The sequence below is a fragment of the Erigeron canadensis genome, chromosome 5 (assembly GCF_010389155.1).
Source record: "Erigeron canadensis isolate Cc75 chromosome 5, C_canadensis_v1, whole genome shotgun sequence".
Classification (NCBI taxonomy): domain Eukaryota; kingdom Viridiplantae; phylum Streptophyta; class Magnoliopsida; order Asterales; family Asteraceae; genus Erigeron; species Erigeron canadensis.
Genome location: NC_057765.1, coordinates 10,323,556 through 10,336,625, shown reverse-complemented (window position 1 = coordinate 10,336,625; position 13,070 = coordinate 10,323,556). Strand labels below are relative to the sequence as shown.

The 13,070-nt window shown below is 32.3% G+C and overlaps 1 protein-coding gene across 1 annotated transcript; it reads left to right on the top strand.

Moving 5' to 3' along the window:
* The first annotated feature begins 3,900 nt into the window (after positions 1 to 3,900).
* LOC122599896 lies at positions 3,901 to 12,230 on the top strand. Its single transcript, XM_043772502.1, has 5 exons — positions 3,901 to 4,132; positions 6,150 to 6,548; positions 9,646 to 10,196; positions 10,691 to 10,754; positions 11,610 to 12,230. The coding sequence occupies exons 2-5, from the start codon at positions 6,152 to 6,154 to the stop codon at positions 12,053 to 12,055; spliced, it is 1,458 nt and encodes a 485-aa protein (XP_043628437.1). The 5' UTR covers positions 3,901 to 4,132; positions 6,150 to 6,151; the 3' UTR covers positions 12,056 to 12,230.
* The last annotated feature ends 840 nt before the right edge of the window (positions 12,231 to 13,070 follow it).

The window sequence follows — 13,070 nt, the reverse complement described above, 5'->3', positions numbered from 1 at the left end:
TGATCACATAACTTTGATTACTTACATAAACGAACACATAACGATCAAACGAAACCATGAAACACGATGTACACTTTTCACCCAAAAATCGTGTAAAGAAAGGGGCTACGAACTCACCTTGAGCAGCTACAACAAGTTTGGATTAATCTACAAGCGAGCAATATTCGTCACGATCACAACCTATAGTTACACATGCATACACATCAATATACGCCCATACGTTCCAAATTTCGGGACATGATTGCTCATAAGAGTCAAAATAATGTTGTTGGATTGATTAGTGTTCAGGAGGATGTTAAGAAATGATTTGATAAAGTTTAAACGAGTCAAAAACGAAAAAAAAACTGAAACTGATAGTGTTGCCCCGCAACTACTTGTTGCCCCGCAATGAGTCCCAGTTCAGCACAAACCAGCAGCAGCTCAAGAGTGAAGAGCACGACCCATTTCACCTTAAATCATAAATTTTGACTCAAGAATCGACCAAAGAAGTTTCAAGACTCATTTTGAAGCTTAAACAAACATATTTCAACATGAATAAACTTAACCCATATCATAGATCCGATCCAAACATCAAAACTATAATTCAAAATCCATGAAATCAAACAAAAACCTAATTTGAAACCCTAGCTAGACCCCAAATCCGGTTTTGACTCGAAATTAGACCCAAGAACACTTGAATATGACTACAAACATGATTATAAACATGAAATGATGAATATGAAATAGTTGTAACTTACCAAATCTTCCACCGAAGTCTTGAAATCCGAAATTTACCAAATTGGATGATTTCTTGCACTTACAAACCCAAGTTTTTGATATGTTGATGTTATAATGAAGATGATGAAAACCCCTAACCAAATCTTGCTTGAAACATGAATTAAATGCATAAATTTTTAGAGAGAGAGGGAGAGAGTAAGAGAGTTAAATGCTCTTGCATTTAAGAGAGAGAGAGAGAGATGTAAGAAATGAGTGGATGGTTGGGAGGGTGAGAGGTGTAAGACTTTGGTTGGGTCATGGATATGGGTCTAGGATATGAGTTGACCCATGGATAGTTCATTTACCTACTCAATCTAGTTAAACCACAAGTTAGCAATCGACCATTACATTAACGACCATTCGATCTCATAAAACACCTTGAATATCATGCAAACACAACTTGACTAAAAACGATCATTATATATATATATATATATATATATATATATATATAAATGCATATTCACCTTGAACACAATTAAATCATAGCCAAACTCGATCATATATAGAGTAAACGATCATCATTAATCAAATGTACACAAAACTAATGGGTCAACAAAAGTCAAATTTCTCGAATGTTACAAAATAGTTCTCAGATCAACCTTACCCTTGAACATATTTTCTTTTTTATTTGATTTTTTAAAAAAGAATGAATAAAATATACTTCTATTTTTCTACAACTAAACATATCTCTTGGTTTTACTAATGACTTCTCAAACCACATCTAAATATGACAAAATGACATGTTTTCTATTGTGGTTTTGCTAACGACGTGTTAAACTTGTTTGTTTATAACTTAATAAAAAAAACTTAATTCATCATTAAATTAATTAGAAATGTTTTTTAATGGCATAATAAATAGAAAATTTTATTGTAGTAACTTATTAACATATATTATATATTTATTTATATTTATATCTATTATCTATATATTTACATATAAATTTGGTCACTTGATTTACTTAGTATTTCATTATTTTCATTTTAATCTAAATTATCTTCTTTCTTTATTTAATTTGACTTTCACATGTATACTAAGAATTTCAATTATTTAGTTAGAGACCTTAAAATAAGAGATAGAAAGTAAAGAAAAAAAAATTTAATGATTAAAGTTAGAAACCTAAAGTTAATTGATAAAAATTAAAAACTTGAAAACTAAACTATAATTACGTTTGTATACAAAAAGTTAGACTAAAGTTAAAAACCAATAAGTTAAGTGGTACAAATAAGTTAAAAGCGTTAAAATAAGAAATAGAAAGTAGAAAAAAAAAAGAAAAATTGATGATTAAAGTTAAAATCCAAAGTTAATTGATAAAGATTAAAAAACTTTAAAAGTAAATTATACTTGTATATAAAAGTTAGACTAAAGTGATAAAACCTAAAAGTTAAGTGGTAAAAATAATAAACTATAAAAATATACAATCATAAAAAAAAACTACAGAAAATGACAAAATAAGAATAAAACAAAATTGCTAATGTCATGCTGACGTCAGCAGGTAGCTAAGAATTCACAAGGGCTACCGGCTAAGGGACTAGCAGGTCAATCGTGTATTCTATAACGTTTATGATTTTGTTCATGCATACAATAGAGGTTCTGTAAGTTCATGCACACAATAATTTTTCGGTCATAGTTACTTACATTTCCATACACTTAACCCTTAATATTACATTAATTTGATTATATTAATATTAAGTAAAATAGTAAAAATGAAATGTAATTAAAAACTTAAATTTTAAAATATCACTCAAATGCTTATAATAATAGTATTAAATATGATTTATTATTAATTAATTTCTATAAACAAAACTATATAAAAACATTATGAAACGCTAGCTTATATCAACCAGCGTATATAATATAAAAGACTTTTGTTATGGCAAAAATATTTACATGGCTGAAATGTAAAAATTAATGTAAGAAACAATAATTTTTTGAAAAGAAAATAAATATATCATCACAAACACTTGGTCTCAGATCAAGTGGCCATCTGGGGCCTTATTTATGGGTTTTAAGGGAGAGGATTTTGGCTGGGAGACCTGGGATCGAATCTCAATTTCACATGGTCTCGGGCATTTACCTATTCGGACGTGTGCAGACTGTTTTATCACACCCTTAGTCTTTAGGGGTGCCTTCGAGTTCCAACCGTTAGCATACTGCCTGTTTGGATGTCACTACTAACAAACTAACACGCCGTTCTAAAATATAAATAAATAAATAAATCATCACAACAAATGATATTATAAAGAACAAAATTATAAATAAAATAATATTTAAAAGGAACATAATAATACCACATCAATTTTTTATAAAGTTTGGGTATGTTGTCAAAACAATTTGTATATTATCATGTATAAGTCAGATACTTGGAAAAAAAAATTAGAGATAGAAAATTTTGTTATCAGAATTATATTATTATAAAAAAAACACGTTTTTTTTAATTACATGGATGAATTGCTTAAAATGTTTTTAATGATCAAATTATAATATCAGTCTCTTATTTTTTAAAATATTAGTGATTAACTTTTTACATCAATTATTTATATCGCTGCATTGCTCGGTTACCGTGTTATCAATTATCTATATCGCTGCATTGCTCGGTTACCGTGTCGGTAAAATAAATATCTACCTAGGAGAGTGGTAAAGAAATGATGTAAGAGATTAATAGAATATATCTTTATATATAATAAAGGAAGATTCTGTTTTAAAGTATTTTTAGAAAGATTATTATGTGTCAATATTACATATTGTTTAAAAAGATTTTTTTCTTATTTATGATGTCATATTTAAAAAAACCCCATTTTAATGTTTATTTAAAATTCATAATCTTTTAATTGAAAAAATATATAAATATATATATATAATGTAATGAAATGCCTTTTATTTCTTATTAACGAAATAGGTATTATTATTTTATATATCATTGTATTGGTCGATTCATTATGTTCATATCAAGTTATAATATTAATAATAAAAATTATATACATTTTATATATATATATATTTTTTTTGAAAGTTTTAGTTAAAATGTCCGGGTTAAATCCGGGGTTATTAATTAGTTAAATAACATTATAAAATATGACATCATAATAAAAGTAAAAATGAAATTATTTTTAGAATGGAAGTAGTGTGGCACAACACCAATATAAAATTTGTTTTAGAGATGATTAACCTTAAAAAAAAATAAAAGACAAAGAAACCTAACCTTGTAATTAGCAGCAACCACCATAAACCATCGCTACCGCGTCGACAACATTTCTCCATTACTCTTATGAACCGCTAATAATCCAATTATACAAATCAGCATAATAATCTCTGTTAATCTGTGTTTATCGCCGCAGAAATTACCTCCAAGTTCCATACTTTTCTTTTTTACTGGTATATTCCACTCCATTTCTTTTTATTTTTATTTTATAAATTATAATTATTACTCTTAGTTGATTAGTTCATTCCACGCATTTGACGAGATTGGGTATTGTTGTTGTCATATTGTATAGGAAATTATCCATTATGATAATACAGTATTAGATGTTTATTCTCTATCTGGGCATGTCTTAGTTAGCACGCGCGCGTGTGTATATATATATATATATATATATAGGGGAAAGTGAGTATGGGGTTGTTCCCCGTCTAAGCTTAGATGGGAACCTTCCCATACAAATATTTTATTATTTGTTTGAATTTAAAACAAATACATGGCCCCCATGATTTTCATGATTATAAAACCAAATGTGAGGGGTTCCTCATCTAAGCTTAGATGGGGGACAACTCCGTACTCACTTCCCCCATATATATATATATATATAGGAAGGGTTATTTAAGAAGCCACAAATAAAAAAGAACTCATATAATTGATGATAGATCAACCATGTACCACCACCAAGATGGTACATGGGATTAGAGTGTTCCCACCCGTTTACCTCTTTATATATATATATACATATAATTGATATTATATGATGATACCAATGGGGTGAAACCCTATTGTTACCGCCATCATGTGACCACATGGGCCACGGATAAAGGTTATCAAAACTTGCCAAAGATAATTGGAGAAACTATATCTTGTGATCCATGTGTGAGATAGTGACTTACCGGGCACGACTGCACGAGTTCTATGCGGTGTGCACTCTAGGTACCAAGATAGGACATGGGACCGGAGGGTTGCCACTCATTTACCTTTTTTTCCATTGATATGATGATGTGGAATATCTTTACCGTTGAGGTCTACATCTCACAATGCCCATACTCCGTATTTGTTGTTGTATATAAAAGGAAAAGGAATACCCTTCCACGGGTTTTGGGCTCAATACCTCGACGGTGTATGGCGGATGTTAAGATGTACTGATGTAGACAGACCTTACCTTTATATAGGTAAAAAGGTTGTCCAGGTTCTATCTAAATGGTAGGAAAGGGCCTCCGGCCTTTGTCTCTAGAGGCCATGGTGTTTACGATTGATCCAAACCACGCTAATTGTATTTTTGTTTTATATGATGATGTGAATTGTGAAGGATTTTCTTTTTTTTTCAACTACAAAGAAACTTTTGGAAAGAAATGTGGAATCTATAATCTTATATGAATCGTTGTTAAATCTTATGTGTATGATCGTTAGTAGAATGGTGAGGATGAGAAAGAATTTATAACAGGTTCATTCTACTCCAAGTTTGGGGTGCTCGGGATTCCTTTTTTTTTTTAATTATTATTTTTATAAAAAAGCAAATAACTTAATTCTAACCTTAGTGGGTAAACATCTTTGGATGGCTGGGGAAAAAAGTTTAGGAAACGGCCATGGGAATACTGCCATACTGGTGGGCCGCATACATTAGATCCTTCAACTTTCCCGGGTAGCTTGAATTGGTTCCCTCTTTTTTTAGCCTTCTAAACGCTGTTATGAAAACTAATGCGTATTTACTTAGTAGTTAGTACCAGGTTGGTACTTGGTTATTTTGTAAGCAGATAAGCACTTCTAAACAAGCAATATCAAAACGCTCATCTACCAGTATCTGAAGTATATACTTGTTGTCGTCACTATTGGTTTCCCTAGATTGCATATGCACAGTGTCTAATGCTACAAGTTTCAGAATATTGTGTTTCTAAATGCTTACAGCCTCGTATATTTAATACATACAACTTTCTGAAAATGCTTACTTATATATTGATTTAGTTAATTAGTGTAGTACTAGTATTATTTGTAATCATTAGGAAAGCATTACTTATAATTTTGTCTCGTTACCCATGCTGCTTGAGCTTCACATCTGGGATCTGGCTGTTCTAATATATATCTTATTTTTTTAAGTAAGCAATCCTTAAAAAAAAAAAAAAACAAAAAAAAAACTAATGGTATGTATGGTTATGGCAGTTTAAAAGAATTATTTTTTTTTGCTTTTAATTGAAGTAATGGAGATTGACCCTCCACATGAAAGTGATGGAAGCACCACTGGATCAAAGGAAAGTGAGGTCGGATCCAAGGAAAGCGAGATCTATTTGGTGCCTGATAACCATTCGGGTTTCGGTTTACCATATGCTCCTGAGGATTTCCCCATTCCTGGTGATAAGTGGGGTTGGAAGGTGGGAAAGAGAATTGCTTCTGGTGGACACTTTTTGGACAGATATATTTATCTTCCTGATCGTCTTTATAAAGACTTGAAGCCAAGAGGTCTCACTAGCATCAACAGCAAGGGTTTTGCGAGCAAGTCTTCAGTTGAGCGGTTTTTGTTGGAGGCGTTTCCCGGCACGGATATCAAAGCTTTTTTTGCCTCTTTTACTTGGAGGATTCCATCCGAAAAAGCTAGAGGTAATTTCGATTTAAAGATCTTCATCATATATTTTTACTATTTATCTCACTCTTTCTCCAATTCAATACTTTCTGTTTTATATACAAAACTAGTATAGGATTACCAAAACCGTATTAATTCATTAAAGCTCTATGTAATTAAATGCAATGTCTTGTAGATTTTATTGGTTAAAGGGCCCTGCAAACGACTTTTGACCCCATTGGCCCATTTTCTTACAAGCTGTTTTTCTTATTTGGTCTGTTTGAGACAACATAACCTACATTTGATTATCATAGGTATATGAGTTGAAGTTGCAATTCAAAATTACCATATGGGCCAAGGTTGTGGACTCTTATGGTTCTTAACTTCTTTTGTATTAACATTGACCATATAGTCCATATGTAATATATGTTGATGAATAGACTCCAATGACCTTCATTATAAAGCACCAATGGACTATATCAATGGAGCATCAATAATGAATGGTTGAGTTGGTTTTACTGTCAGGTTAAAAATTGAATGCCAATAAACTATTTATATACAAAGATTAGTATGAAGATATACTTTGGTTAATAATCATTTATAAATTGCGTATGATAGTCTTTTCTTTTGATATACTTAGAAAGTGTAAGCATTAAATGTACATTAGTAAAGTATCTCATCAATTATGTGTGCTGCAATAATAGAAACCATTATGAGAGTATAAAGCTACCTTGTTTTACCTTTATACACTTCAATTTATAAAGGCATTTGCATATCTACACTTTCTCATTTCTAAATTATAACTTTCAGAAATTGTTTTGATGTACTTTCATTGTCTTATGATTGAGCCATCATTATTACAATTTCATTGTAAACCAAGAAAGTAGACAAAACTTTGTATATTACTATATTTATAAGCTCTTTGTTTTCTTTTTCACAAAAAAGTGTTGTCACAGTTATTAATTATTAAGTTACTCCAGAAATCTGTCAACTGATCATCTCATACTTCAAAAGCTTTTTTAAGAGGGCATGTTTAAGTTTATAAACATGATCGGGTTGTTCAAACATATTGTTTCAACAATTACGAATCTGTGAAGCCCATTTTGCGAGCTACAAAACTTGTCACATAAGTATAATATATATTTAAACATATAGTGATATATATCCGATGATATTGTCATAACATCTCTACTACTTTATAAAAATTATGACTCACTCTCTCTCTCTTAACACTTTTAAACACTCTCTCATAAAAATGGCCCTATGCGAAATGACCATTATATCCTTAGTGAGTTAATTAATTCTCCCTCTTTTATTCATTAGTTTAAACATTTCCACTTATAATACCTTAATGAAATAATTTACAACATAGACCCATCAACTCCTAAAATTACTACACTACCCCTTTTACATTAATCATTTTTACAACAATAACCGAACCGTCTCTACCACCAACACCGCCGCATTGTGCGGGTAAAATGCTAGTCATAAATAACAATTATAGGTGTTAAACAAAGTTTGTTGATAATTTAACATTATAGTTTGGTTGCTGTTTCAAACGAAAGCATTTATTACTCCTTGATTAGTAGTTCGATTACTCAAATTAGCTACATACAATCCGTGTATCGGTCACTCCATAGTATTCAACCTTGTTTTGCCGCTATTTTTTTAAAAAAAAAATTGGGTAAAGGTTTTACCCTGGTTAACTATTTTTTTTAAAAAAAAACCTCTAATAAATACCCCAACAAATGTAGGAAGTGAGATTCGAAACCTGGTAGAATATCCTGAGGTCAAAGACCTTACCAATGGGCCGCCAACCCTATTGGCTAGAAAATTACACCTTATATAAATCACAATGAAAGCTAAACATAGTTACTTGGAATCCCAATATCATCTATTAGTTTTTGTACTCTATAAAAAGATTATAATTTTGCTAGTTTCTATTTTAAGTTATAATATATAAATTGGCAAATAATGAACCATAATGGATTTAATTCGTACCGAGGGGGGTAAAAGGAAAAGTGTTATACAGTAAAGACACATACTTGGAACTTGATTGCAGTGCAGATACTAAAAGCAACATTAGGTTGGGCTAGAAGCATTAGTAGGTTAAAAAGTCATTGCCATATCCAAACCATCAGATCTTGGATAAATTTTGGATCTAATATGGTATCTGTTGGACATGAGGCATTGATGAAACCGACATGAATAAAGTTCATAGCGGACAAGTGAAGTAGCTTAACAAGAGCGAGTAATGCACTACAGTGCATTTTATGTTAAGAAATCTGAAATGTGGAAAGTAGTGATGGATCATTGTATAGACACAAGAGGAAATGTGAAATGTAGATGTAGATGTAGTGATGAATTATTGTATAGACACAAGAGGAATTGTCAAATATGTAGATTATTATATGTATGCTTACCAAAGTTATCTCTCAAAAAATAAAACAAAATCATCAATTGTGTTTATCACGTCTAAAAAAGGTCATGTGTGGATAAGGTTTGTCATTTTCCAGTTTCGTATTTTGTTTCTGGAAGAAGATTGAGCTGCTTTCTCCAAACTATTTAAATTGCAACAAGGGCTTAAATGGGATCTGTAGCTTTCAAATTTTTTGATCACTTAATCATAAAGCTGAATATGAATGTTCATGTACATGTATCTATAGTATAGAATATTCATTGAATAAATATATAGTATAGAGAGGGATCCCAAAGTAATGAATTTTGGTTATCCCGAGTCTTTCCCGGTGAAGATTTTTTAACGATTGAATTTTGGATATGCTTGTAATATTTTATCCAGTCCAAGTCTCCAAATGTGGTCTCCTGTATTCCAAAACATGTCTCCTGAAATCTAGATATTGTAAGATCTAAGTAAGAAAAATCATCTATACATTGTAGGAATTCAATATCTATGATACAATACTTCTATAAAACCTATTCAGGGTTTCCTTTTAACACTTGTACATTTCGAGCAGTAGTGAGCCATTGTTAGAGCAAATTTTTGGCTAGCCATTGTTTATTACGATTTTGGTTTCGTTCATGAAGTTTGGACTCTTTTCAATTTCATAAATGCAGATGTTACTTCCATGTGTGCTTCTTTTTCTATATTAAAATTCCTTGATCAATTTCGTGCAGGAAACACGTATCAACTGTATGGTAACACAGATATCGTTTCGGGTTGCTCTCCAACGTTTGATGCCGCGGGTTGCAAAGCCGGCAATATAAATTGCTCTAGTTTACTTGAAACAAATGATCATGATCATTCAAATATAATGATGTGTGATATATGCTGTATTGAGCCCCAATTTTGTCATGATTGTTGCTGTATACTTTGCTCTAAATTTGTCAATTCTGCAAATGGAGACCAAAGCTTCATTAGATGTGAAGCCTCTGTCAAAGAGGGTCTAATTTGTGGGCACATTTGCCACATAGAATGTGGTCTTCGGTCTTACATGGCTGGAACTGTGGGTGGAACTATCGGATTGGATGCCGAGTATTACTGCAGACGGTGTGATGCAAGGACTGATTTGATTCCACATGTCCAGAGGTTTTATAGGAGCTGTGAGTCTCTGCGTTGTAGTGAAAAAGTTCAGAAAATACTTAATCTTTGTGTCATTATATTGCGGGGATCAACCAAACCAAGTGCCAAGGTTTTGTTGCATCATGTTCAAACTGCTGTAGCAAAGGTATACATCTAACTTAAAGGTGACACCATGGGTGTGTCGTGAGTTGGGTAAGGACATTAGGTGATGTAGGCAACTTTTTGTACGAAGAGGTTGGAAACAATTTTTATAAAAAAACTTTTTGACCTTTATACGTAATCAGCATAATGAATACACGAATTTTTTTTTTTTTTTTTTTTTACTTTTATATTTGTCCAATATTTGAGTACAGTTGACCATCAGACTTGGCTTGTAGCTTTTTAAAACCAACCACCTTTATTACAAAATTGTGAATACAAGAACACTATGGTTTGCACTCTGCAGGAATGTTTATTTTAGACAGCATGGAATGTAAAATCAGCTGTTCTGCTGAGCACTTGTCCAAATTCACTATTTTATAGAAGTGTAGTGCTTTCTTTTCAGTTTATGAAAGAATATGGTTTTTTCCCTTGAACAGGCTAAAGTTCTTGGACCCAATTGGAAAATGTTTGCGTAGACTAATATGCTTTTTGTTTCAGCTTAAAGAAGGAAATTGTCATGAAGATATATGGAAACGAGAAGATACATCAGCTGTTACTACAGGTACGTTAAGTGTTTGATTTTATATATACGGAGGTGGCACGTTTCAACCCATTTGTTTATGAATGGGTCGGTTTCGTTTAAGCTTTATCTATAAAGGTTCATCCAAGTCTAGAAAAAAGATTAGCTGAAAGGAAATGGGTTCAATACGCTGAGAATTTCCAAAAGTGGTGTAGTTGCATTGTTGGAATGCCTATAACCTTTTATATTGTTTTATCTTATCAAGTTATTACTTCGGAATATGGTAGATGTAATTATCTTAGACAAAAACATAATTATTCATGGGTGCATAATGGTTATAGGTAAATGACCCATTTCGACCCCTACATAATTTTCGTGTTTCAGCCCAGAACTTTTATAACCCAATGCCCAACCCTTTTTTACCATCCATTTTGCCATCTTTCATATTGATACAATGGCAACCCTTGAGAGTCCCAAGGCTTGCTATTAGAAGTGGTAACATGGACCCATTTATATACAATTGTTTGAGTTGGGTTGTGTTCTATTTCATATGTGTCTAACTGGTAAAATAATCAGTTTTCTCCGAAAGAAATGTATGAGGAGTTCCGGAGCTCCTTTTATCATTTTTTTTTTTTTCTGAAATAGTACTCCCTCAGTGCCTCTTCACAAATGTCCATTATGGATTTTGCACAATTTTGAAAAGTCAATAACCAATTACTTTCCATTTTTACATTTTAGAAGTATTTTGATTGGTTAAAACTTGAGTGAACACTTATTTTGGGACGAATACCCTACCCTTTCATTTTGTTACGTCTCTTTTTTCTCCATACTCTTTTGTGTACATGAACTTACCAATTTTTTTGAAATCATGATCATTTTAAATTCCATTTGCATCAGGAGAACTTTCTCAATGTGAAACTGATACCTTGGAAGTTTCAAACTTCAAGGAGCCTTCACAACGTGGCATAGCTGTACCACAAATATCATTTTCGAATTTTGATTACCGATTAGAATCTGTAGAACTTGAACAGAGAATTGACAAAACATTAGCCTTGCTTAAGAAGTCTCAAGAGACCGAGTACAGAGTTGCAGAGAAGGTCCTCACAACCCAAAAAAAACAGCTTTTAGATCTCTATGAAGAGTTGAACAAAGAGAAAGTAAACCTTGCAAAATGCTCCCCATCATCCGATCCATCAGTAGTCCATGCTGTCTTAAAGAGGATGGATCAAATTAAAAACCAGTATAATAACATTACTGCTATGCAAGAAGTTGGTAAAGGATTCGGAAAAACTTCTAAATATGTATTAAAAGAGCACTTTGGTGTGCAAGTGGCCGACGCCTAAGAGCCCGAATCTTGGATGTTTTGAGTTTGTAAAGCAGTGTAAGGTCGGTTTCTGAACCGAATAGTTTGATAGCTTTTTTGATAGGAGATGTTATAGTTATGTGTTGTAGTTTGCTCTAGTTTTGAGCAATGCATGTGTTGTTAAAGCTTTACATGATCCAAACTCTAGTTTTACATGCTGCTTGTAATCTCTCCCCCAAATGTTTTGATACTGAAAATACAGCATTTAAAATGCTATTCTAGATACATGTGGGCAAAATCCTAGGAACCGGTCCGGAACCGGTTCTGGTCAACGAAAGACGGATCGGTTTTGACTAGAACCGAAACCGGTTTGGAACGGATTCAATAGGTTTTTACTAGACGGATCGGTTTTCAATTCCTACCGGTTTTGGGAATACAGGGTTCGACCCACTTTTTTGAAACCAGTATTCCCAATATTGGTTTTCCCTATTCCACAAATTTTTTTTGGCCAAAACTTGTTTGACAAAACACTCGTCAAATACGTTCGTTTCTAAAAAATTTCTCCATGCCAATTTACTAAAAAATGGCATGGTCACAACTAATCAAAACTTGACCTTGCGTTGCCAATATATACCATATCATCTCAAATTGTAAGGCGTGGCCAAGTCCACATATATAGGAAGAGTGACAGAGAGAGAGAGTAGGATAGAGAGATAGATGGAGATGAAAGAGGTGTCAATGTCCTAACGCTCATTAGCATCGTGTCAGCATGTCCATTTCGCCCCTCCATACCGCATGTCGATCATCGATACCTTACAATTTATGTTGTTAACACCCCTCGTCCTTAGAAATAAAAACAATTTATATTGGTAACACTGATCACCCTTAGAAAAAATAAAAAAAGTAGAATTAGATACTCACTTCAAAAGTATCAAAATTCATGAATATTAGTGACATTAGGAAGGGAATTATTCCCTTTTAGGTCCCGCCTGTCAAATGCATGAATATTGGTAAAATTGCATGGATATTGTTGACATTGGGAAAATAAATTTTCC

Excerpts from the sequence above, each read along its gene's own strand:
- LOC122599896 (XM_043772502.1), top strand. The coding sequence starts at position 6,152 with ATGGAGATTGACCCTCCACATGAAAGTGATGGAAGCACCACTGGATCA. Across the intron at positions 6,549-9,645 it reads TCCATCCGAAAAAGCTAGAG|GAAACACGTATCAACTGTAT; the intron begins GTAATTTCGATT and ends AATTTCGTGCAG. Across the intron at positions 10,197-10,690 it reads TTCAAACTGCTGTAGCAAAG|CTTAAAGAAGGAAATTGTCA; the intron begins GTATACATCTAA and ends TTTTTGTTTCAG.